The 26,138-nt window shown below is 39.6% G+C and overlaps 2 protein-coding genes across 4 annotated transcripts in view; both read left to right on the top strand.

Moving 5' to 3' along the window:
- The first annotated feature begins 580 nt into the window (after nucleotides 1–580).
- Nucleotides 581–5,447, top strand: rps4x (ribosomal protein S4 X-linked). Its single transcript, XM_060874705.1, has 7 exons — nucleotides 581–698; nucleotides 1,142–1,219; nucleotides 1,353–1,533; nucleotides 3,171–3,268; nucleotides 3,537–3,708; nucleotides 3,913–4,070; nucleotides 5,283–5,447. The coding sequence occupies exons 1-7, from the start codon at nucleotides 696–698 to the stop codon at nucleotides 5,382–5,384; spliced, it is 792 nt and encodes a 263-aa protein (XP_060730688.1). The 5' UTR covers nucleotides 581–695; the 3' UTR covers nucleotides 5,385–5,447.
- Nucleotides 5,448–9,464: 4,017 nt separating this feature from the next.
- The window catches only part of nhsl2 (NHS-like 2), a 68,522-nt gene continuing 51,848 nt past the window's right edge, over nucleotides 9,465–26,138 (top strand). Inside the window, exon 1 of one of the 3 annotated variants that reach the window (XM_060874700.1) lies at nucleotides 9,465–9,897. In XM_060874700.1, coding sequence (XP_060730683.1) covers nucleotides 9,618–9,897 — 280 coding nt within the window. In that variant the 5' untranslated portion in view covers nucleotides 9,465–9,617. Of the gene's footprint in view, nucleotides 9,898–19,762; nucleotides 19,865–26,138 lie in introns of those variants that run through there. The other 2 variants (XM_060874701.1, XM_060874702.1) reach the window with 2 other exon arrangements.

The raw sequence follows: 26,138 nt of genomic DNA, 5'->3' as shown, positions 1-26,138 counted from the left end.
GGAATGAACACTTAATATAATAGCAGCAACTGACTGTGAATGTGAGACAGCTTGTGCAGAGTGAACGTGAGACAGCTTGTGCAGAGTGAACGTGAGACAGCTTGTGCAGAGTGAACGTGAGACAGCTTGTGCAGAGTGAACGTGAGACAGCTTGTGCAGAGTGAACGTGAGACAGCTTGTGCAGAGTGAACGTGAGACAGCTTGTGCAGAGTGAACGTGAGACAGCTTGTGCAGAGTGAACGTGAGACAGCTTGTGCAGAGTGAACGTGAGACAGCTTGTGCAAAGTGAACGTGAGACAGCTTGTGCAGAGTGAACGTGAGACAGCTTGTGCAGAGTGAACGTGAGACAGCTTGTGCAGAGTGAACGTGAGACAGCTTGTGCAGAGTGAACGTGAGACAGCTTGTGCAAAGAGCTTGTAAACAGTTTGGTGTGTTTACAGCTGTAAAACACGGATGTATACTGGATCAGTTTAGTTTTCACTCCACGAGTGAGTTTTATTACTAGATTTTAGTGCTAAACATTTCTCCTTTATTAAAAATGTGTTGAGTTTGATCGTTGATGTGAACCCAGCCACTAGAGGGCAGAAGCGCTTCCAGTCCTCACATTGCGCTCGTGCTGTCCCTCTTCAGTAGCCGTAGTTACCGCATATCTTTCTTTCCCCGGAAGTTGGTGGCCCTTTTCCGCAGACTCCAACATGGTGAGCAGATTTCTTTTTTCGTTTCTCTTCCGATTTAATCCAGAATCATCCGCCATTCCACACAGTATCAATCACCTAAACCATTAAAATATCGTGTTTTCACTCGATGCCTGTGTATAAATCCTTATATTGTTGTGATTGATCGTTTGTTTGTAATAAATATGTTTAAAGTGTTCGGTCTCTTATCAATACCACGGCGCCTTAACTCGGGTTTTAGCAGCTTGTCCTTGTAAAAGTCCGTGTAGTTTTTGTCCTTGGGGTTAAAATGTGACTACAGTCTCAGTAATGTAGTTTTTATCGCTCTGTTCTGTCACTAAAGGCCTTTTGCTTTGATGCTAATAAATTAGCTCGAATGCTAAAACCGTTGCCTCCGTTCACACTGCTGGCGAATTGAGCAAACAGGATTTAATAACACTGGAAATTACATTTATTCTGTTATTCAGGCCCGAGGACCGAAGAAACACCTGAAGCGCGTTGCAGCTCCCAAACACTGGATGCTTGACAAACTTACTGGAGTGTTTGTGAGTTTTTTCACCCCCACGTGACTCCACTGGATATGATCATGATAATGTTCTGCTTATGGTTGAAAAAGGCAGCTTGAGTGGGGCAAATGCTTGCTGGTTTTAATGTGGTGCTGTATTTTGTCACTCCTAGGCTCCTCGGCCCTCCACCGGTCCCCACAAGCTGAGAGAATGTCTGCCCCTCATCATCTTCCTGAGGAACAGGCTGAAGTACGCGCTGACTGGAGACGAGGTTAAGAAGATCTGCATGCAGAGGTTCATCAAGGTCGATGGCAAGGTCCGCACCGACATCACCTACCCTGCTGGATTTATGGGTAAGTCAGTTTGGTCCTGTTAGTCAAAGTATCGTTTAAATGCCTTATAGGTTATATTATAGCCAAGGAGCACCACATGGACTGTGACATCAGTGGATGACCCAACTTTGGTTTATAATCCTTATAAGAGCCTCACGGCTTTGTACGATCATGTAAGTAAAAGTTGAACCTGAGGTGATTTTTTTTTATTTTTTTTTATGTACATGCCAGATCTCAGATTTGATTTAGAGTGGACTTAATATTCCTCAAGTAATGTCTGGCTTTTTGGCATTGGCATGTTGGTAAAAGAGAGATTTCTGAGGGAAATTGTTTTGCCCATTCTCTTCAGTTACATCTCTAAACGTTAGTTCTTTCTTATTGGATTCTGAGATTTATTGTCATTGGGTTTGATGCAACAAAATTCTGTTGGTGAAATCCCAAACCAGTGCCATTAAGAAAAATTGCAATTAACTCTACACTGCGGTTCAAAAATGAAAATAAATGGTTAAACATGGATTTCGAAAGTATAGTATTGCAGGGCAATCATCTTCTGGTTAAAGAAACAACAATGAAACAAAGTAAAATATTTATAACTAGTGCATTTATACACTTGGATTTGGTGAGTTATGTTTCTAGTTCTTAAAATAAACATCAGATCAGTTTGTTTCTATTAAAATGAGGTGTGGGCACTTGCATTTTTTACACTAATTGCGACGAATTCACTTTTCTTGTGCTAGTGCAATGTTACTTAACATGCATTGTCCAGAAAGCTTGTCCTGTCCAGATATTGGTGTTAAATGGTAATTTGCCAAGCACGCTTATCTTTTTCCATTCACTGATTCAACACTTCATATGTAGTCAGGATTATGGATGAACACTAATGCTGGGTGTGTTCTCTTTGGTACCATTGTTAGTGTTTAAAAATGAGTACCAAGAAAGCACTTAAGAAAGCATGTTATTGATCTACTAGGCAAACATTTAATTTTAGTTGAGGGTATGGGGTTTTTAAGTACTTTTGCATCCATTAGTTTCTTTAGTGTTTGGTAATTAGTTATGATGTGCACAGTAACTTAATGATGCAGCAGACGTCTCTTTACTGTGACATATTTTTGTTTAGCAGTTTACTGCAGAGTTTGCCATGTTATTAGTGTTCAGTTGTGTAATGGGTGACTTTGATGGCACAGTTTAACAGATGGATGAGCAGTTAGATGTCCTTCCTCCAAGACTGACAAATGTTATTGTTTTTATGGAGCCATCGTCATTCACCCAGTGGGAGTTCAGATAGGATTGCCAAGAGGGTGTTAAGTCTGACCTGATTCATTGTCAAAACCTGGTGAGTGTGAAATAACCACCAGAAAGTTGCACTAAAAGGGCTGGGATGTTTGTGGGGGACTTGGAGCAGGTTGTATGAACATTGGTTGGATGTGGCAGCCTAGCGGTTAAGGTGTTGGGCTACCTCCCGGAAGGTTGTGAGTTCAATTCCTAGGTCCACCAAGCTGCCACTGCTGGGCCCCTGAGCAAGGCCCTTAACCCTCAATTGCTCAGTTGTATAAAAATGAGATAAAATGTAAGTCGCTCTGGATAAGGGCGTCTGCTAAATGCTGTAAATGTATGAACAGCTTATGGACAGGGTTACAGTTTTGTTTTTTGTGTTGCAGATGTGATCAGCATTGAGAAGACTGGAGAAAACTTCCGCTTGATTTATGATGTGAAAGGCCGTTTCACTGTCCACCGCATCACCAACGAGGAGGCCAAGGTGAGCCCCATTTGTCATTGTGGCAAAAATTATATTGTGGAATGTGTTTAATTGCAGTAAAGGGGGGGTTATTTTAAAGATTAGCCTTTTCCTTGAAAGATTTTTGCTGTAAGTGCTGTAGAATTAGAAACTGAGATGTGACCTATTTATTTGCTCCTGCATGTTGCCAGTTTAACTTTTTGCAGGTAGTTAGCCTACTATACTGCTTCATTCGAAGCTTTGTTTCTGATTTTGTGTTAATTTTTCTCCTCACCCTGTTTATCTGTAGTACAAGCTGTGCAAGGTGAAGAAACTCCTTGTTGGCACTAAGGGAATCCCTCACCTGGTGACCCATGATGCCCGCACCATCCGCTACCCTGATCCCATGATCAAGGCCAATGACACGGTCCGCATTGACCTGGAGACTAGCAAAATCACAGATTTCATCAAGTTTGACACTGGTCAGTATTTATTTATTTTGATGACTAAAATATATAAACTCACTGAAGTCAGCCAACACTGATATGGGGAGTCAATGGAAAATTGTGCAAACTGGTTACGTTGTAGTCCATGTTGGAATAATTTGGCATGAGTTCTGCCTGTAAAAGACAGATGCGTTGATGTTCCACTTGAGTGACGTGTCTGCTTTCCCTACCCGTGTGTAGGTAACCTGTGCATGGTGACTGGTGGTGCTAACTTGGGTCGTATTGGTGTCATCACCAACCGAGAGAGGCATCCTGGCTCCTTTGATGTGGTGCACGTGAAGGACAGCACAGGCAACAGCTTTGCCACCAGGCTCTCCAACATCTTTGTCATTGGCAAGGTGAGAAAGAAATGCACACGCTTTCTGCCGACAGCTGCTTAATGCAGTCCCAGTTAGATTTATTTCATTGCTTATTTTTGCAATTGAATAAAGTTGACTTAGTAAGAATTTTAGATGGAGAGTAAAACAATCTTTCTTGTAAATTCTTATTGTTGGCTGAAGTATTTCCCATTAGTCTTGTCTTTTGCTTCATGCATTTTAATCAGATTTTAAACTGGCAAAAGAGCTGATATTTGGTATCAAAATGTAAACACATGTGCTCATGCATTTTATGTCTAATCCTGTTCTGAGCAGCTTTTAAAGCGGCCTTCACACCGCACACAACAAACGGACACGACTGTCGGATTTCGCCCCCTAGTGACAGTTGTGTGGAATATGCAATATGATAGTGTAGACGTCAACATGGGAGAGAAGCTAATTCTCGCGGTCTCGGAAAATCCATTACTATATGATCGTGACATCCGAAAATAACCACAGATCTTCTCCATTAAGGCACAACTCTTGCACTAAACGGTGATACTCACTGATTTGCAATGTTTTCTTTTGCGTCTCCAGTAAAGGAGAGCAAAAGCAAGAGCCTGTATTCTCCCTCCATTTATCGTGGTGAATGAATGAATTAATGAAGGAGTAAATGCAATCAATGCAACAATAAATCCAGAAAGACCGCGAATAATTTGAGGAAACATGGACACAACATTAAAAATAATACAATATAAATATTAATGTATTACTTTTTTTTTATCAATAACAACGTATTTAAAACATTGTTTTTGATAAAGTTTAAAAATTACTAAAGTTAATATTAATACTTTTCAATAATTCTTATCACCTCACGCACACGAACCTGATTGGACAACATTGGAATACATCACATCCGGTCGGCATATCGGATGCGGTGTAGTCGCACAAGTTCAAATTTAACGGATCCAACGCTCAAAACGGATCCGCAGATGGTCGGCACCTCACGCAGCGACTTTGCTACTCTCCATAGGAAATGAATGACTTCCGGTTTATAGGCGGTCGTTTGTCGTTTGCAGTGTGAAGGCCACTTAAGACATGAAGAATTTGCACAATGAATTTTTTTATATATACTTTTGTAGTATGGACTTAAAACAGCCCAATGTTATTAATATCTACAGCCCTGTAAAGGGTGAACTCGTAATTATGAAAGTAATTTCTTAAATATATCTCGTGTGGTGTTCACTTATCCAGGGTAACAAGCCATGGGTGTCCATTCCTCGTGGAAAGGGTATCCGTCTGACCATTGCTGAGGAGAGAGACAAGAGACTGGCTGCCAAGCAGAGCAGCAGCTAAGTCCACCCAGGACTGGTTCCCCAAACCCTGGTTTCAAATAAAACAAAATATTTACAACAACAATGGCTAAAGATTAAATTCTTTATGAAAAATGTACACGTGTTTAAATTTAATTTAACTCTAATTTTCAGTGTGATTGTACACCACTCTTGAATGTCAAATTCTTTTAAATGACCACTTTTTGGTCCATGAATTTTAATTGAATGGATGTAATTGAGTTATTTTGAAAGTATGTACATTTAATCCAAATAGTGTATATCCAAGTTTCTGTCTTAAAGGACTGTTTTATTCAGCATTCTAGTCATGGAATGGATAAAATTAGCAATTCAGTAATTAAATAAGTTGATATTTTTAACTAGGATTTTCTAAATAGTTTGAGAACTTCATTGTCTTGGGCCAGGATTAAATAAAGGATCTTAATGGATTTTATTTATTAATCCCTGGAGATTAATCCACCACTTATTTAAAGATGCATCAGATGCAGTATGTATGCACAACCAGAACTAAGAGTTGGCTGAGTACCAATTACAGTAGTGGCTAAAATGATCACTTTATTTCTGAGACCTGTTCCATATAGAGTTTTATGTAAAGTCCATTTAAGTCTGAATAAGTCATGCTGTGCGTATTTGTAATCTATTTCTTTAAAAATACAATTATCCTATAAGTACACATTTTCTTACACAGTACAAACCAAATAGTTCATTATTTAAATGAGTCCAAAAGCCCTGTGTAACAGTTACCAGTCAATCATTCAAAGTCAGGCAAACATGAAAGATTACATCATGTTGCAGTTAGAACACGTATGTAGAAATGGATGAGATATTACTATAACGCACCCAAGGATGGAGAGCTGCATCCTGAATGCTTTAATGTTAATGAGAGCTGCATCACCTTGAATGCTGCAAATGCATCTCAGCCATCCATTCCTAACATGCTACCCAGTCTTGTTTAATGTGCTGTTTTCACCAAGCCTGTTTGCTTACAAATTGTATTGACGCTGAGTAGAACCTTGTGTGGCTGCTTTCCAATAACCCATCTGCTTCTTCCATACCACCTTGATCCCGAGGCCCTGAAATGTTTGTTAAATCATTGATAAATGAAGTCACTTCAGAATGATGCTCCAATAAGCAAGACCAATATGTTTGTCCTTGATTCTTCCTGTTAATTTTTTAAGACACATAGAAGGGAGGCAGTGAAATGAGGTAAGCAAACTTGGATAAGTAACATGCATATAGAAACTCTGCTTGATGTGAACTGCAAGAGAGTGACTGATGAGCGATGCTGATGTATTATATATGCCCATATAATATATATGAGTTTATGTAACTAAAATTCGAGTAAGTTTTCACAGAGAATTATTACTGTTCAACTTTAAACAAGGTCCAGTATGTAAAGTTAACAAGTCATGAGATGTTATATTGCAGGAGAAATGTACACCAATCAGCCATCAAAATAAAACCACCTCCCTTGTAACACCAAAACAGCCCTGAAATATTGAGGCACTGACTCCACAAGACCTCTAACGGTGTGCTGTGGTATCTGGCAACAAGACTTTAGCAGCAAGTCCTTTAAGTTGCAAGGTGAGCCTTTATAAATCAGACTTGTTTATCCAGTACATCCTACAGATATGCGATCAGGTTGAGACCTGTGGAATTTGGATGCCAAGTCAGCACCTTGAACTCTTTGTCATGATCCACAAACCATTCCTGAACCATTTTTGCATTTCATTAGAAGATGCCACTGCATTAGGAAAGACTGGCCATAAAGAAGGGTACGTGATCCACAGTGATGTTGCTGATATGTATCAATGTAACATGCCCATTCTAGGCACTTTCAGCAGAGGACATGGGTGCTTGGACCAGTCTGTGGCAAGGCAGCAAGCTGGAATTCAATGTGTGTTCTGACACTTTTCTATTAAGCCATTAACTTTTCCAGCATTTTATACTACAGTTCAATCCTCACAAACATCAATGACATGGTCTCCGGTTCACTGTTTGTCTTTCCTTGCACCACTTTTGGAAGTTACTAATCACCGAATACCAGGAACATCCCATATTGCCTGTTTTTCCTGCTTCCAACACATCAAATTCAATGTGACTTAATTTTCTGCCTGATATATCCCATCCCTTGACAGGTGCCCGTGTAACAAGATAATCAATGCTATTCACTTCACCTGTCATTGGCTTTAAAGTTATGGCTAATTGGTGTAAACTTGCATGTGAATGTGTGTGTTCTACTTGGCTGTGGCTCTTCTCCAGGCCATATGGGTCCTGCTGGGTTTCAGCCTGTTTGTCCTGCAGCCTTTGGCCTGATGGTCCGCAGTGCTGCAGCATGGCTCGGCTCATCCCAGTCCAACACACTGTTGGGGCTTGTGTCCAAAATAAGACACACACACACCTACACAGTGTCTTGTGTCCTTGAGTTTACTATAAATGCTTCTAGTTCTAGATGGCATTAGGATGCATTTTTTTCATTACTCTCTTACACTTTGTGCTCATAATCACATTTACATGGTTGTGATGTGGTGTCCTAAATGTGTATGTATGATTATTGATTAAGTGCATCTATTTTGAGAGCAGAATTTTTAACGGATCTGACCTGACTAAGGACATTTTGTGCAACGGTGCTCTTTGAAAATAAAACATGAGGCATGCCAGACTCCAGCACTGCTCGTGCACTGCTCACATCTCCCCCTTGTGCAAAATAAAACAGCACTTTCATTTAATTACACATGAGCTATGTGGTTTCAGAATCACATTTATATATGCACACAGAGTGAAGAAAAAATGGTATTTCAGTGAGGGGGGGTGTGTTCACGCTCAAGGTCCTTTAGGAGTATTTCTGCCTGCGTGTTTGGCCTGTGCGTAATGGGGTGGGGAAACCTGGAACAATGGAGACAGTCATGTTTCACTAGCAGCCAGACATGGTTCCCCCACATGTTTCTGATCAATATCTCTGCATGACATACTTCCATAAAGTCATGCATGGATGGAAATATGCTTAATGAGATGAGTGGATATGGGTGACATGTTGCTCATCTACCTGCTCTTCCTCTTCTTCTTCTTCTTCTTCTTCCTCTTCAGTGCTGTTCAGCTTAACTCCTTCTGCAACCTTCAGTTCTGGGAAATGTATGAATAGATGAACAAATCATGTAGGTGAGCCAAGTTATGGTTTTGGGTGGGGGTGCACACATGCAGCAGATGTGAGCTTTGGGAGGGGCCAACATCTGGTCTGGAGGAAGGAGTATAAGGATTGGAGGACGTTTTTTTCCACTGCAAAACCTAGGTGTATTTTTTCCAGTGTTGGAATTTACGGTCTTGGAGTGCAGCTGTTAAAACTTAATGTTGCCAAGCTTACTTTTTCATCTAACAAGTGATGTGTTGCAAAATGCCACAAAAAATCCTCTGATCTGCAGGACGAATTGTTCAGGTGTGATTGAGACTGCAGATGTAGACACTAGATTACTTTGTAATACCAGTGGACTCTTCTGTCTAAACCAGGAGCACCAGCAAGAATTTTGGACACTCTAATAAAAGGGCAAAGCACCAGGTACCTCGTCCTGGATCATTTCTGTTCTCTTGACAATCCTTGTTTTTTTTGGGTTCCTGTTCTCACCACTGTCCATGGACTCATCTCTATATTTACAGCACCGATAGTCTGAACTGCTGTATTTCCACATCTGGCTTGCAAACAGGAAAACGTTGTATTTTTAAGTGTTTGTAAGCCACAACATGCGCACAAGGTTAAGGATGAAGTAGAAAGACAAAGTGATTCAAGTTTAATTAGGAAGCAATGAAAAGCATCCCTCACACGAGACTGTGTCACACTTTCAGATGTGTTTGAGTCTTTATCTGTATCAAATAACGTGTCAAAATAGCACGGCAGCTCCAGGATCTACGTCCAAAAACACGTTATTCTGTACTCCAGAGGTCAGATATCTGACATGCTATTTAGTTTAGTAGTAGTAGTATTTTTTTTTTTTTTGCTGCAGGTCCTGTACCTGTGGCTGGTCTGCATCCTCCTGTAAAGCCGCTGACTTTTGAATCCTCCCTCGCAGCTTTCTCTCTGGACTCATGCGGACTGATCAGAGCTCCACGCAGTGGACAATCAGCTGCAACGCAAAAAAGATGCCCGCACTGTACTCGCTAGACGGAGTTCAGCTCGGGGAGATCGGGCTCTGATCAGCCCTCTAACCAACTGCAACACTGAAGTAGATCACAGAGAAGAAAGAAGATGCCGTTTTGCAAGCGCATCATCGCGCCTAAGGACGTGTGCAAAAGCGCGCTGAGGAGCGGCGGTGCGTCGGTCACGGACTTGGCGGACGTGTGCGGCTTCAGCCTTTGCTCCATCCTCAGACAGCTCTCCGATTTATGCAGGCAGTCGGTCAGCATCCTGGAGGAACTCGAAGGAGAGATCGCGTCCATTTGCCATCGCTCGGGAACATTGGAGAACAAAGTTATCAGCCTGCAAAGACACGTCTCGACACTCGCAGCCTGCAAGCCACCGCTACAGAGTAAGCAAGAGCTGTTACTTTCAATTTGCAGAAACCTCTGAGTTCTGCTGGGTCACTTGTTACACCGCTAAACAGAGTCCAAGTTTGTTTTGTCTTGAAATGTCTTCGCTATGTTGGCATATGAGACAGAAACTATGTGAGCGCGTGACTTTTCTGGCAGTTTGGCACGACTGGATGTGGTTGTTTACAGAATGAGACTGTTGTCTTATAGCCTCAGATGCAATACATAAAGCTCTCTTACCCCATGAACTTCTAAGATCTATTATAGACTGTTGATACAGCTGTTGAGAAACAGAGCTCAAAAAGGTGAGCAACAGTAGTGAATACGTGCTTCTATTGCCCCAAACAGACTTTAACACATGAGTGCACCAGAATAAGTCTTCTTCCTTAAATAAGACTCTCAGTCTCTAGTCCATGGGATAGAGCCACTAACAGCTGAACGTCTTAGTGCTTTACACACAATCAACCCCAAATTAGATAAGCATTAGGTGTTATTAGACTTTATTTATAGACATTATAACTGATAATTGTGGCTTTTTTCCTGGTTGTAGGTTGTAACAATTATATCTGCTTTGTTTATTTTTTTTTAAATTTTTTTTTATTTGATTATTATATGTTTTTAGTTATTTATTAAATACAAGGTATAAAGCAGAATGAATAGTGTCCTAACAAACTGGTGATGCTAGTCACAGTGTGGTGTTAATGAAAATCAAGAGCTGTATTGTTTACATGTATTGGCTTCAGTGGGTTTTCCATTGTAACTAATCTCCAGGCAGGGAGAGTGAAATGCCACAAGGCTGTATTATGGGTCCACAAAAGATTTAGACCTAGAATAGTCTTGGAGTTCAGTACAAGCAAGAGATTCACGCAGATGAACAAGACAAATCTGTGTGGACACCGAGGTCACTGGACAGCCATCCAGAAATCCTGCTGAATGGACTCTTGTCAGATAATAATCAGCAGCAAACAAACTGCGCGAGGCGTGCCTAGTAGCGTATTCATCTCCATCAGGTTCATCTGTCAAATCAATCATGTGTTTATTCTTCTTTTCATTTTTGGCTCCACTGTTTTGGCATGCAGTCACTATGATGCCTCCTACGCTACTCTGTGTTGCTAAGCTGAAGATGAGCAGAATATTTCCTCTGTCCGCTTCCTTTTGTCTTAGTAAAGGAAGCAACTCTCAAATTTTGTCCCCTTAATCCCACACATCTGGCCTTGTGATGCAGTCCAGCATCACCACGAGTATACTCCAGTGCATCTGCATGAGTTAATCAGGCTTCTCTAATGAATGGAAGAATGATGATTAGGCCTAGACTAGATTTGTTAAAATATAACCCACCTGTATTTGCTCAGGGTCCTGGCCTTATTGTCTGAAAATCCCTTGCTCTGAAAAGTTCTAGATAACCAAATCAGATCCTGAAATGCAGCAGATTATTTGGCAGCGACGATTGTTTCTTCAGAGCAAAGTAACTGGAGTTCATGTCCCTCTGGAGACTGTGTGTCAGCATTTGATGAGGACATGGGGTGAAGGAGCAGCTTAAATTCGGCCAGTTATCCCTTCGTGTTATACTTAGCCGTAACATATACACAAAAACATGAATGTGAAATCAACTCTACTTCTTTAAAGGATGCTGGTCATTCCTTTTAGCAAAACAGCCATGTAGGGCACTATAGGAAAAAATGAAGCAGGGATTCAAATAAAGATTAATGCGTATTTGGTAGATGGCTCTTAAGTGGACAACTAAACGTTTGTGTCAGCACCACAACATAGATAATGCGTGATAGATCAGTTTTTTACGAAACGCCTTGTGTTGTAATCTTTAGCCTTGAGCAGAGTTGTGGAATCATTTTCACTGAATCTGTTGAATAAATCTGACATTATCAAGATGTTAATTTTTGTACTGTTAAGATATGTATTAGACTAGGCTTAGGCATATATAAGGGACATTTGCTTATTCATGGGAGAAACTCTTTGGGTGGCAGCAAGCAGAAGCTCTTATAAGTGTGAAGGCCATTTCTTTAAAAAACACACACAAAGTCGTCTCTTCCAACTTTCACTCCCAGTTTGGCAGCAGTGTAGTGTGTGATGTGCTTGTCATGTTTCCTGTTGAAGTCCATTGTAACCTCAGCCATGAGAATGATTTTAATACAGTCTTCCCTTTTCAAAGGTGTTCTTAAAGGCTGTCTTAAAGTATTCTGTATTATAAACTAGAACTATGAAACATTTTGCTAAAAAGTGTTCACTTGCATATGGAGACTTTTCGGACATTATGGTATAGATGACAGAAAAAAATAAGCAAAAAAAAATAAAATCAAAAATAAGCAATAAAAATGAATTAAGCAGCAGATCATTTGGTAAATGGATTTCCTTCATTTATTCAGGACAAGCTTACCAAGCAAAATCATAGAGAGTGGTATTTATATTTAATGTTATATTTATTTGATATTTATAGTTATGTTGTTTTGAAATATTCTGACTGCTAAAGAACAACCGTCTTAAGAGAAACTGCTTAAAAATATTTTAGAAATTTGAGAGCAATTCAGAAGCAGAGTGAAACATAGCTTCTTGGTAGATCCTCTATGAAGCTTTGGAGCTGTCCTGAAGCCATGAATGTCATTCTTCTGAACGATGTACCCTCAGTTATTTTTTTAATAATGGTGTTCGAGAGCACTGTCTTACACATCTGTCCAAGATCTCCACCTGGTTTGAGAGCCGGTGATTGTGAAGGTTATATCTTATGACGTTTATCATTTTCATTCTCATCAAACCATTCAGTGAGCCTTCATGCTCTGTTGATAGGGCAGAGTCAGTCTTGGAAGAAACTAATCCATCAGGATAGAAATGTTTCCTTGTAGCATAAAACTCTTATATTGAGTGCGTCTTATGTCTAAGGAGCCAGATCGAGCCAAATAATGCCAACAAACAATATACAGACGGAAGGTCTTAGGTCTCTCAGACACTGGACTTAATGGACTTAGGACCATATTTATAACTAATATAGACACCCTTTCAATAAAAAAATGTATTCTTGAAGTATTGATGTACGTCTCGGTGCTAGTGTCTCATGACGAGTGCAAAGATTTGTTATTCTTTAATGTGAAGTTTAAAATAATTAAAAACTTTTCTTTCTTCCATGCTGAAGCATTTACAGTCTTTAGTCCATTCAAGCTTAAAGTCAGTAAAGAGAAACTAGCCTCGGGATTAAAATTTATAGAGTAAAAGGCCTAAAGATGAATGTGACAGGAGGCTTGGACATAACGCAGACTTGTTACTTTAACTTTCGTCTGGATAAGTAGAGCGTCTGGTGTGTTTGTGTGTGTGTGTGTGTGTGTAGTCTAGTTGTCAGGAAATCATTGTTGTATTCCTGTGTTTAAAATACCGAAAAATAATTCAGTATGGAGTTACAGACCTAACAGAAATGACCTCTCATTCACTACCACAGGCAAAATGTCTGCGAATGCAACTATGCAACTAATAAATGCCCATGAGGACTATGATTAATTTCATGTTTCTAAATTCAACTAATATACCAGTAATATGTTGTGCACCTGCAGGTTTCTGCATGTCATCCCTTTTCTGAAAACATGTTTAGTTTCTCTGAAACTAGCCAAATCTAATGAGCATGAGTTCTGCTGGACATAATTTGTTGAAGAATTTGCCTAAAAATCCCCAAAAGAAAAACAACCCTGAGCTCTCAATAGAATACGATTTTGAGGTTGAAAGCTGGAGTTTTCCTTTAGAGTATAATGAGATGGAGAGACGTGAGGAGAAAAAAGTTCTGAGTTGATTGAATGAGTGAGGAAGAAAGAAAGACTGACTGGGAGAGAGGGGGGAAATTAGGCAGTGTCTGAACAGAGTAAGGAAAATCATTCTAGTGGGAAAGATAAATTCAGGTGAAATGCAGAAGAAACTATTAACAACTTCCTGCCTTGGCCGTGTGCCCGAGTCCCCTTTTGTGCACCACAGAACGTTTTCTATAATTTAAATCATTTTTGCACCACTGTTGCTCTGTTGGCTGGGAATTTGGTTGCCGTGGCGGAGTTCCAGCTGCCAAGAGAAGCTCAGTCAAGCTGAACTCAGGCATCATGTGCACAGGAATGTCTCAAAAACAAGTTAAAGCAGTGCTACATTAGACTCTAGCAACTGCTTTCTCCTTCTTCTCATGCTTTGTCCAAAGTAGTAAAGACAAGCACAAAAAAAAGTTGCGCAACAGGTTCATTTCCTCTCATTTCATTTCTCTCTCTCTCTCTCTCTCTCTCTCTCTCTCTCTCTCTCTCTCTCTCTCTCTCTCTCTCTCTATCTATCTCTCTCTTTCTCTCTCTCTCTCTCTCTCTCTCTCTCTCTCTCTCTCTCTATCTTTCTCTCTCTCTCTCTCTCTCTCTCTCTCTCGCGCTATCTCTCTCTCTCGCGCTCTATCTTTCTCTCTCTCTATTTTTCTCTCTCTCTCTCTCTCTCTCTCTCTCTCTCTCTCTCTCTCTCTCTCTCTCTCTCTCTCTCTCTCACACTCTCTCTGAAGCATCCCGTGGGAAAGTCATGTTTGGGATTGACCGATGGGAGTGGGATTTTCATGGCTGTACTCTCATGTTGACTGTAGCAGTAAGCACATTTGCGTGATCATGAAGTCATTTCGCCTCAGGGACCAGTTTCATAACAACACGCTTCTATCTACTTCTGTCCAGTCCAGGCTTTGTGTGCTTGTATGCACCCAGTCACATGGCTTATACAGAAGGGAGACCATGTGTGTTTTATGTTGAACATGTGCAGTATGTGATTGTTTTTCCTCTTCCTGCAACTCGTTCAGGCTCTGGGCAGTGCCTCAGATTCTCTTGGCTGCTCAGTCTTTGGCTCTGGATCTTATGACACAGACCATGTAGCTCTGCAACACAGCCGTCTTCCCACCCCTACTCTGACACATTGCTTTAACAATGTAACAGACTGTCGTTATGCTCCTGCAATATACAGTCTTAAAGCTAGAACAACCCAAGAGGTAGCTATTGAGTCTGGGAGGACCTACAACACTCCTGTCAAACTTCATCATTTGCCTAAAACCCCAACAATGATCTAATGATTAAATCAAAATAGATTCCAGGTCCTCTGTGACCTTGGACCTTGGACTGGTTCCTCATGTGTTTTGCAATTCAGAATCATAAGGACCAAAATTACAAAAAAAAAAGGTTTTGGTGTTGGAATAGTTTGTTCGATTCCCAGCAACTTCAGGGTGGTGATTTACTGACTTGTTTATCTTGCATGTTTGTGATACTCTGTATATTAAAAAAATATTGGGTAGAAAAAATTGTTGATCTACTAATAAACTCACTGATGCAAACATATGGTGTGAAGTGACAGTGCATGCCACAGCAAGATGAAATGAACATAGACCACATGAATCATTACTTGGCAACTATTCTGATTAAATCTAATTTCTTTTGCTTTAGTTTTTATAGCCCCAGTCCTGTCTTCCTACATGCACAGTAAAATACACTGCAGAGAGAACAATCAGGTGGATGGGAATGTTGTAGGTACTTTCCGCTTCTTTTTCTTTCTTTTTTTTATTGTAGGTTCTGCATCAGGTTTTCCATTACTTTCCAAAATACTGTTTTTCTTTCCCTTTTTTTTCCTTCTTCTTCTTCATATTTTGACAGTCCTTTGGAAAAATCATACTCTCACACACTGGATCCAGGTCAATGTTTACTCTGTCCACTCCTCTCAGATTTCTATCATCAGAGAGACCAGGCTTATGCTTCCTTTAGGAACCCATCTCCCTACCCCCCTTTCCCCACCAATACACACACACACACATACACACACACACACACACACACACACACAGATTTCTCCATTATGTTTGCATAATAATATCTGCAAGAAGCACAAAGATGTGTAATGTATATAACCATATTGCAGATGTATCTGTAAAGACAAAAGAAATCTTATTTTAAAAAGAGGTTCTGCCTAAAGATTTCTTGAAACTTAAGACAATAATTTCAGTTAGATGAAGTCATGTGCTGTACACATTGCTTAGTGAACTGTACTGTTTCAGTATTAGCTCCTAAAATATGTGTATTTATATTTATGGCATTTTTAGAAGATGCCCTTTTACATATTATCACATTTATACAGCTGAGCAAATGAGGGTTAAGGGCCTTTCTTAGGGACCCAGGAGTTGTAGCTGAGTGGCCCTCGGATTCAAACTCATGACGTTCCTATGAGCAGTCCAACACCTTAATCACCGAGCTAAGGCTTACCCCAAGTGCCAGACACAATGCATTGTACTTCACATGCAGTATATCAACACTACAGCATTATGGAATTCCTGAATCTGATTGGTCTGAAGGTGTTGATTAATCTTCTATGCCAATACTACTGGCTGTAATTTACATCATTTCCTTTTTTAACTTATTCATGCAGCAGTTTATAGCTCCTATAATGTAATTATTTACAGGAGCTAACTTGTTTTGCTGATATGCAAAAAAACAACAACAACTTGAAACTTGAAAAAATCATGCACTTGAATACACTCATGTCCACTGCACCAATATCGTGCAATATTGAAAAATATCACATTGATTTATTCAGAGCAGACATCTGTACCTTATTTTGGCAAATTGTTAAAGCAGTCACGCCTGTAGACTTCTCAGAAAAGACAAGCCCATAATTCTGTTCACTTTACAAGCAATTCCTGGATGTTTGGAATACAAGGTGGACAGAAATATTATCTGAGAAATACATTTGCAAATTGAAATATATACATATACAGTATATTAATTAACTAAAATTTTACATTTTGCAGACACCCTTATCAAAATGAATTACATTTTTATTTCAATTTATACAATTGAGCAATTGAGGGTTAAGGGCCTTGCTCAGGGGCCCAGCAGTGGCACGTTGGTGGTCTTGGGATTTAAACTCACAACATTCCAATCATTAGTCCAATGCCTTGTATTCATTAAAAAGCATCATGTGACATGTAACATAATTGTAAGGAGCTTTGTAATTTCTCAAAATTACCAGATTTTCTGCATATTTGGGCCAAGACGTTTCATGTGGCATCACAACACACACCCATCAAAAGTGCACTTTGAATCATGTGCATCAAACAATAATACAGCTTTCATGGAAAATAATTAAATATCAGTCTTCATAGTTGGTAGATGAAGCCTTTTCCTGCAAAATAAAGCAATCTTCAAGTTGCAAAAAAAACTTGGTTTGTTGCATCACAACATTGATTTGGCTGCAACAATCACACAAAAAAACTGATTGATATCCTGGAGGGACTTTTTAATACAAGCGCAACCATATTTATGCATATTTACACATGATGAGATGCTAGTGAGTGAGTACAAGTAAAATAAATCTCATCTCTAAAGAAATGGGCATCTGAATATTATAAACCTTAGGAAAGATTTGATCAGGAGAGACTATTCTCATCCAGTAAGTGCCAGTGTAGGTGCAAATTTTCATTCCAACCCAGGTGGAGTCTGGTGTGGCTCCTGCTTGACTGGAGTGAACTTTGTGGATCCCTGAGTCATGTCTGAAGTTGGGTGCATTGGGAAGGGGATCTTCTGATATGGTTAGTTATATTTTTAAAATGGATTGAACTGCTTCTGTAAGCTGACAGAAACAAACATTTGAAAGCGCAGAGCCTTTATAGTCTTTAGAATAGTAGGAGGACCTTATATGTCAATCAGACAATCTATTGGTTGTAAACAGCAAGCTGCAATATGCAAAAGTGCACATTTATTGTTGTCCTTTTAAATAAAATGGCAGTGCTTTGACATTTGACATTGCTGTTTTTGTTGTGGTCAAATACAATGAAGACAGATGTTGGCTCATATCATCTAATAGGAAACATAAAATATTTTTAATTTAACTTCATGAGGACATTCTGGACAAGAGGAAGCACCACTGCCTTGTGAAATGTCACAGGCACCATCTCAATGCCCTGTAATTACAGTCGTATGGCTGTTTGGATGGAAATATTGGCCTTAGATTTATCAGAAATGATGTGTATAATCTGAAATAGTACCTGCACATCTGTCTGGAATGGGAATTACAAATCAGCCACACTCACCTCGACATGCCTGCATCTGTAGCGGAAACGGACAGTTGAAGGGACGTCGAACTACAAAAATCTTAAGTGCAGTTTCATATTTTTATTTTTTCTAGCAGGATGTGTGAAATATTGCATACTGTTTCAAATGCTCAGTAGTCTGTCTGGAGACGTGAATCAAAGTTGATTAGGAGATTTAAAAAAAATACAGCAGAAGGTTTCTTAACTAGAAAAAGGAAGGAATCCAGATCCATCATTCATTCAAAAAACCCTCAAGAAACACTCAGTATTAAAGAGTTTTTTTTGTGACTGGTCATGATTGAGGGAGGTTGATTTATCAATATATCATTAACAAGGAAAGAAATGAATCTTTAATTATAAAATAACTCCTTGTCAAGATCAACAAACAGGCCAAGTCTGTCTGTGGTAATGGTTGGGGAATTATTTCCAGATGCTTGTGGACTCTGAGAAGAGGGAAAGGTTTGAAGGGAGGGGCAAGAAATCAAAACAAAGATGAAACATGGAGAGGAGAGAAGAGGAACGTGGACAGTCTGATTGCTGATTAGATCTATATGAGTGCCTGCATTTGGTCCTTTAAAGAGAAGTCATGTCTTTATTGCTACTCTGATTTGATATACCTGCATTATAACATCTTATTTTATGTTCTAGCTGTATTTTATGAGAAAGCACCATTAATAATGCCTGGAAAAATGTCGCTATGCACTAGATGATATGGTAATATGGAATAGATGCAGTTATGGTGCTGCAGATTTCAGAGTTGGCAGATTTCATTACTCAGCACGAGAAGTGAGGTGTGAGTGGGCAATAAGAGAACAAACAGTGCCGCCTCTGAAGCTCACGCTGAGTTTTAATTCTGCTCGCATGATGGGGACCGTATGTGTGAAAGCACCCCTGCATTCCAGTGCGCCCCAGGCCTCCCAGCCCCGCCCTGCCCGGACCTGCCGTATGTACACACTCGCTGCTCCACATTCCTCTACTACGTCTGTTGGTAAACATTTCAAATATACGAGTGCTGCTCATCTTTTGTTTAGTTACTGCCTTGTCATTTTGTTATTTTCACTGAATCACCACCCAGAAGTGAAGTGCAACCTAGATTTAAAATCTCTCACTGCTGGAGCTTATAAATTTGTTCCCTGTAAAATTGCTCCCCTCGCTGCTAATTTTCACTCTCTGTTGTGTTTGGGGGAGGAAAGTAAGGAAGAAAAAAATAGAAAAGAGCTTGAGAATTGGCTGTTTTTCTCTGTATATGCGTGTAAGATATGTTATATAAATATAAACCAAGAGTTTGCAGCAATATGGCCTCTGTGTAGTAATAATACCATAAACAGAGACTCTTGTGTGTTTATAGAACCTTTAGACATATTTGCCTCAAGTACTGGATTGCAAAAAGATGTAACTGCCTTTACTAGTGATTGTGTGTGTATATGAGAGAGAGAGAGGGAGAGAGAGAGATGTGGCATTCAACTAATACTGCAGAATTTGCTGCAGTGTGTATGTACAGAGATATAGCTGATCTGAGTAAGGGAGTAAGAGAGAGAGAAAGAGAGACTGAGAGATGGAACGGGACGGGGGAGATGCATGCAGCATCCTCTCTCTCTCTCTCTCTCTCTCTCTCTCTCTCGCTGTCTCTCTGTCTCTCTCTCGCTCTCTCTTAGACATAAACTCTATTAGGTTGCAGAGCAGAAGGAGGAAATAAAACATTCTTTCTTGCTACACATCGAGCAACATGGGAATGTTTGTGAGTTTTTGTTGCTGTCCGTGAGAGTGTGTGTGTGTGTGTGTGTGTTTTCGGATGCGTACAGTGATGCGGTGGAAGCGGAGGAGATCTCCAGGTCAGGGGAGGCAGGTGGAAGCGAAGAGTTCTAATTCTTCTTTCACTGCACCGTTCTTCAGAGGTAACATGTCAGTCCCAGTGTGAGACTTGTGTATGATTGAAATCTTTTGACTCAGTGCTTTGCTGTGTTCCTGTGTGAATGTAAATGAGTGATTCATAGCTTTGACTGTTGACTAATGTTGTTTGTATAGTGTGTGTATTCTGTAAATTTGAACTAATACCACTGTGTTGACTGTTGTGTTGAGTGTAGACACTGATCACTGACAGTACTAGCTGTGCTCAGTTACTCGCTCTCTCTCTCTCTCTCTCTCTCTCTCTCTCTCTCTCTCTCTCTCTCTCTCTCTCTCTCACACACACACACACACACAAACTGAGATTTTCAGGACATTTGGATGTTGCAGCTTCCTGTTAAACACATGAACAGTAAAGACACAGTTCATGCTTTTCATACTTTACTACATCACCACTTCTTCCCACTGCCTCCACCAGCACTGCTGAAACTGTGTATGTTTTTGCCATTAAAAGGGGGAGTGGCTTATTTCTACACCTAAAATAATGAAGCTAGTGAGATTAATTGCCAGGCATACTGTGGATCGCAGGTTGTCAAAGGTATCCTTAAAAATTATATAAGTTTTGTATTACATGTGCATGCATATACTGCTATGATATATCAGAGGTCTAAACAGGAAACTAAAAATACTGAATGAATTGAAAATCACTAATGCAAAGAAAAAACCCCAAAGGTTTGTTTAAGCAGGAACACACTCAGAATTAATAATGCAAAGGCACCTAATAAAAATATAGTAATGTAATTGGTTTAATGGAAGCTTGTATTAAATAAATAGTAAATAAACTTCAAACTGTAGTTTAACAGTAATGAGAGTATATGATGATTCCTGTGTGTGGATGGTGAAAGATTTGACTGTGAATGGTAAAATCTGTACTCAAAGCCAAAACGTATGACTTGTAAACTCCTCCACAGTCGTTATTTTTATACCTGGCATTAGGGAACTCCCACATCTAATGACAAAAGGGTTCAGTTGGTAAATTCTTCTTTTCAAAAAAGCTGTCAGATTCCAGGATCCAGCCTCATGTTGGACACACACATGGTTAGCATGATTGCCTCTCACCTCTGGGGTTGGGGGTTCGATTTCCACCTCCATCCTCTATGTGTGGAGTTTGCATGTTCTCCCCATGATTTGGCGGTTTCCTTCCGAGTCCACAGATGTGTGTTGTAGGCTGACTGGCATCTCTAAATTGTTTGCAGTGTGTGTGAATGTGCCTTTCACTTGTCCAATGTGTTTCCTGCATTATGCCCTATTTCCCCTGGCATAGGCTCTTATGTAGGATAAGATGTACAGATGGATGGATAACTTAACCTTTTATCTCTGTTTATATAAAAACATTGTTTACAATAAAATGTATGCATTTCCCTGTCACATTTAAAACATTTTCAGTGTTATTAAATGAAGTACATTACCATGCATTACCAAAGTTCTCCTCATTTTTACTATTTTATACTATTATACTTATATCAAGACAATAATGCTATGAAATGGGTGGCACGGTGGCTTAGTGGTTAGCACGTTCGCCTCACACCTCCAGGGTTGGGGGTTCGATTCCCGCCTCCGCCTTGTGTTTGTGGAGTTTGCATGTTCTCCCTGTGCCTCGGGGGTTTCCTTCGGGTACTCCGGTTTCCTCCCCCGGTCCAAAGATATGCATGGTAGGTTGATTGGCATCTCTGGAAAATTGTCCGTAGTGTGTGATTGCGTGAGTGAATGAGAGTGTGATGGGTTGGCACTTCGTCCAGGGTGTATCCTGCCTTGATGCCCAATGACGCCTGAGATAAGCGGTAGAAAATGAATGAATGAATGAACGCTATGAAATGACACATATGGATTTATTTAATATATGTGATTTATCATATTATTTGATTTCTATACAGTATTCTTAAGAAAGCTATGCAGGTTCTTGGCATTTTTCAACCCAGGAGGTTTTTACCAAGTTCCCAAATGCTGAGCACATATGAAAGTATTCTCTGATATAAATGAAAACTACTTATTTGGGTAAAACAATTTATTTGTTATTAAAACCTACTTATTTTTAAGTAGACAAAACAGATACAAATTCCAGCAAAATTCCAACTTTAACAGAATGTCTTTACATTTAAGTGACTGAAAAACATATACTGTATTGTTCCTTTGATTGGTATTGTAGTTTCATACAGCGCTTTTAATATGTGTTCACTGACAAACTACCAGCTTCTATAGATCCAACATTTACATTTACACTTTTAAGGCATTTGGCAGAAGTGCTTATACAGAGTGATGTACAAAAGTGCTTTTAAGTCTCTATCGATGAATATATCACACCGGACTTAAGATACCATCAACCTAAAGCTCTGTTCAGGGTTTTTTTTCCTCTCTAAACCATCTGAATACTGGGGGATTGGAGCTAGTTATTTATTGACAGTAAATATGGAGTTACATGATGTAGTTGTAAGTTGCGTATGGTTGAACAGCAGCTCAGACAGGAATCTTCAGCTGATGTGTTTGTTAATGTTGAACTTTATCTCTGCCATACACTCGGCTGTGTGTGCTGTCTTCCTGCATGCCTGCACTCTGAGTCAACATCTGCACTTCTTTTATTGAAAGAGAGAATGGAAGAAATAAGATAGAGCATTCAGCCATGTTGTCTAGCCTACAGGCATGGAGTCACTCTATATTTGTCATCACATGACATGGCAGACATAAAGGCTATGTTTCATTAAGTTTCTTCTTAATGTTGTGGATTATTGTGCCTTCAGTGGTGAAACAGATGTCCAGGTATTCGCCTTGATTTATTTACAACAAAAGTGTTCTTGAGAGAGAAGGTTCTGTAAAACTATGATTTTGCTTGACAGTGAGGTGTATATGGAGGTATTTGTGTTGCATGATTTGTAAATAAATAAAACAAAGTTAATCAAACCGTGCAAAACCCCAAAACATCCCACAACAACAGCGTGGATAAAAAATGGGAACCTGGCAACCCAGCCAGATGCTTAAACTAAAAAAAATCTTATCATATAAACATATTCATAGACTTTATAGATCATAGATTTCATAGATCTGACAAGAGAATATAAATGACAAATGTGTGTGCATGCGGATTCCAAATATATTTGTAGGTGTAGTTTTTTGAATGATATGGTTTATGTCTTTATGGCACTCAAGCTATTTATTTGCAAATTAGCAACCAGCAGTAATAGAAACACAGCAGGTTGTAAATAATATTCTTATGCTGTAGTACTGAAGCCTTTCATTCATTAGTAAACGAATGCTCTTTGAAAACAGGATGTTACTGCGTCCCTGGGTGGAGTACTAGTGTTTCACTTGATCCATATTTCATGAAACTTGGGCCTCGAAAATGTCTGATACTGGTCCAAGGGACTAGACCTCAGAGTAACAACTGAGCATTTCTTTGATGCTCTCGTCTTCTTTTTCTGGTGCTGAAAGCGATTAGATAAAAACGCGATGGTCTTAACAGTGTGCTATTATTTTATATTATGGACATAGCTATGGGGACACAGAGGTCTGCAACTCGGTTGCAGAGGTTTTTTTTGTCCTTATTTATATATATGTTCAGCTGTTTTTTAAAAAAATGTACAGATTAAAATAGTTGTTTATGATGATGATAATTCATTCCTGAACATTACTGGAACAGGTTTATGTAAACATCTAAAATAAAGACTACAATACTAATTAAAATAGACTATATTCATGGTAAAAAAAAATCACTGCTTTATTGTTATTAATTATTAATATTCTCTAATTTTCCATGCTTCAACAATATGCAAGAAAGACTTAGTGATATGTCTTTCATTTCTAGGTTGATACGAGACCACATTTTTAAATATGAACGCAAGGACCTTTTATACTGTGTGTTCCTTTAATATGAACTCTGTTGGGTTATTTGTAAGAAAAAAAGTTCTAAGATGAAGTTCCCTTGCTTTTGACTGAGACCAGTACTTGGTAACTGCTTGTAAACCAAAATATTTAACTAAACAAAATTATATGGTTTAACTGGAGTCATTATGGAAGGATACAATAACAGAGAGCAGTTGGTGTAGTGTGCATTTGGCATTGTGATACATGAACTATGACACATTTCTGTGATGTGGATCTGACCAAAATAATGTTTCTGGTTACGGATTTCAGATGATTCAAGCTCAGCCCGTGTCACAGAGGTGTGTCCAGCTGATCTGACTGTACAGATATTTGTAATGTTCTCTTGAAATGTTGCTTGCGTAAGGATCAGCTTACAGGACCCACACATTTTGCATTACTCATCTGCACCTGCTGAAGTTTAATTCTGAGTGTGGTTGAGGATTTTTTGCCCTCCTGCGTGGTGACATTAGCTCATACTTGGCAGATTCACCTGACCACTCGCCCTGTGTTTGTTTTATGGTGTTATTTTTAGCACGGATTGCTGCGAAGGTAGCTCTGCATGTGCAGGTTTTGTTCTGCTCTCTCGTGGATTTGTACCTGGGGACAGACGTCATGGCAGGAACATGCTGTTCGAGCTGCACCTCTGACCCTGCCAATAGCTTTTGTATCCGTGTTAATAAAATCACCCAGACCATGCTGTGAGATTTCTCTAATAATAAAGAAGGCGAGGATTTATGGTGTGGTGTTAGATTGTGAGAAAAGGCAGCTTGTGCCCTGCAGTTCCTGAACTAGGCTTCGTAGTTGGACGGCTCTTGTTCCTGCTCTGTAGGGAATCACTGCAGGAAATGCCGACTGAGGCTGGTGACTAATAAGCTGCTCAGAGGGAATCACTGGCAAGGTCATAAGTAATGAGTTAGATAATAAGAAAGATGAATATTATATAGAATACTTCTCACCACTATCTTTATCCACTGAATGTATCACTATATGTCTTACTTAAAATTCACTCTAAAGAGGTTTTCACACTGCACTTGTTTGCCGCGGTTGGAATCCGAGTGTGATTATTCCCTGTGCCCCTGCAGCATTGGTATGGTTTCAGACTCACTTGATTCGAAGTCCAGTGTATTTGCTTTTGTCTTACGTCACCAAGAATATGCATGGAGAACACAATGTGACTCACCATATTTTTCTCTTTTATTGTTTTGGTGCTGTTATACGCAGTAAGGCATCACACTTCTTCTGCTTCCCACAACAGTTCCCTCCCACTCGTGATAGATGTGTGTTGTGGAAACTAATAATGTCATCACATGCGCAAGTTACTTCTGAAGTGTGAATCCGAGAACAAGCTGCATTCACATTCATAGGAATCACAGCACAGTTTCCAATTCAACCGAATTTTAACCATCTCCTTTAGGTAGTCTGGGTTCTGTGACACGGTGTGCTGCTCGGTCCTATATATCCTAGGGTTCTATAGTGTATGGTGAAAACTTTCAGACTACAAGAAATAAATCAAGTGAATAAAGATGAAAAACGGTGATGTTATTTACCAAACTAATGGTTAGAGAGTTTGACTCCTAACCCTAAGGTTGTGGGTTCGAGTCTCGGGCCGGCCACGACTGAGGTGCCATTGAGCAAGCATAAATGGCTGCCCACTGCTCCGGGTGTGTGTGCACGGTGTGTGTGTTCACTGCTGTGTGTGCACTTTGGATGGGTTAAATGCAGAGAACAAATTCTGAGTATGGGTCACCGTACTTAGCTGTATGTCACTTCACTTCACTTCACTTCAAAGAAAAACATGTACTCAAGCGTAGAAGATGTTTACTGAATATTTATGGGAGAAGTATCAGCTTTTTAAGACAGAAATATATACAGGATAGATTTCTCCAGATATGACAAGCTGCCTTTCTTTTAATAACTTTATTAAAGTAGAAAAAAGAGGCGGGTGAGGAAACTGTAATTGCTGGCAAATTGCTGTATTATAAGTAGAATAAATTCCACTTGAGGATGTGCTGTTTTTGGAAAACAGGAAGAGGAACCCTGGGGTTGTAGCAGCATTGCACCGCCTTGTTTATTTATTATGTTTCTGTAACATCATGCTCTATATATATTCTATACTACAACTATTCTGTGTCTACTCTAGTTGTGCATAACCTCATTCCTCCTCCTGAAAAACGTAGTTCCAACTCTGAAAGGAATCATTTTTACAAATATCTTTGACTGAAGAATTTAAAAAAATGTTCTGCTAATATTTATGTATTTACAAATAAGCTTATTGGTGGAACTTAACAACTGCTTGGAGTCTTCTAGTCCTTCTTTCATTACAGGGAAATGTGTCAAAAATCCTGAGCAGTTCTATTCACATGCAGACTCAGTAAATATGGATTGTGTTAAACGATGCTTTATCCCTTT

Source organism: Tachysurus vachellii, chromosome 7 (genome assembly GCF_030014155.1).
Source record: "Tachysurus vachellii isolate PV-2020 chromosome 7, HZAU_Pvac_v1, whole genome shotgun sequence".
Lineage (NCBI taxonomy): Eukaryota > Metazoa > Chordata > Actinopteri > Siluriformes > Bagridae > Tachysurus > Tachysurus vachellii.
This window is presented reverse-complemented; position numbering and strand designations above follow the sequence as displayed.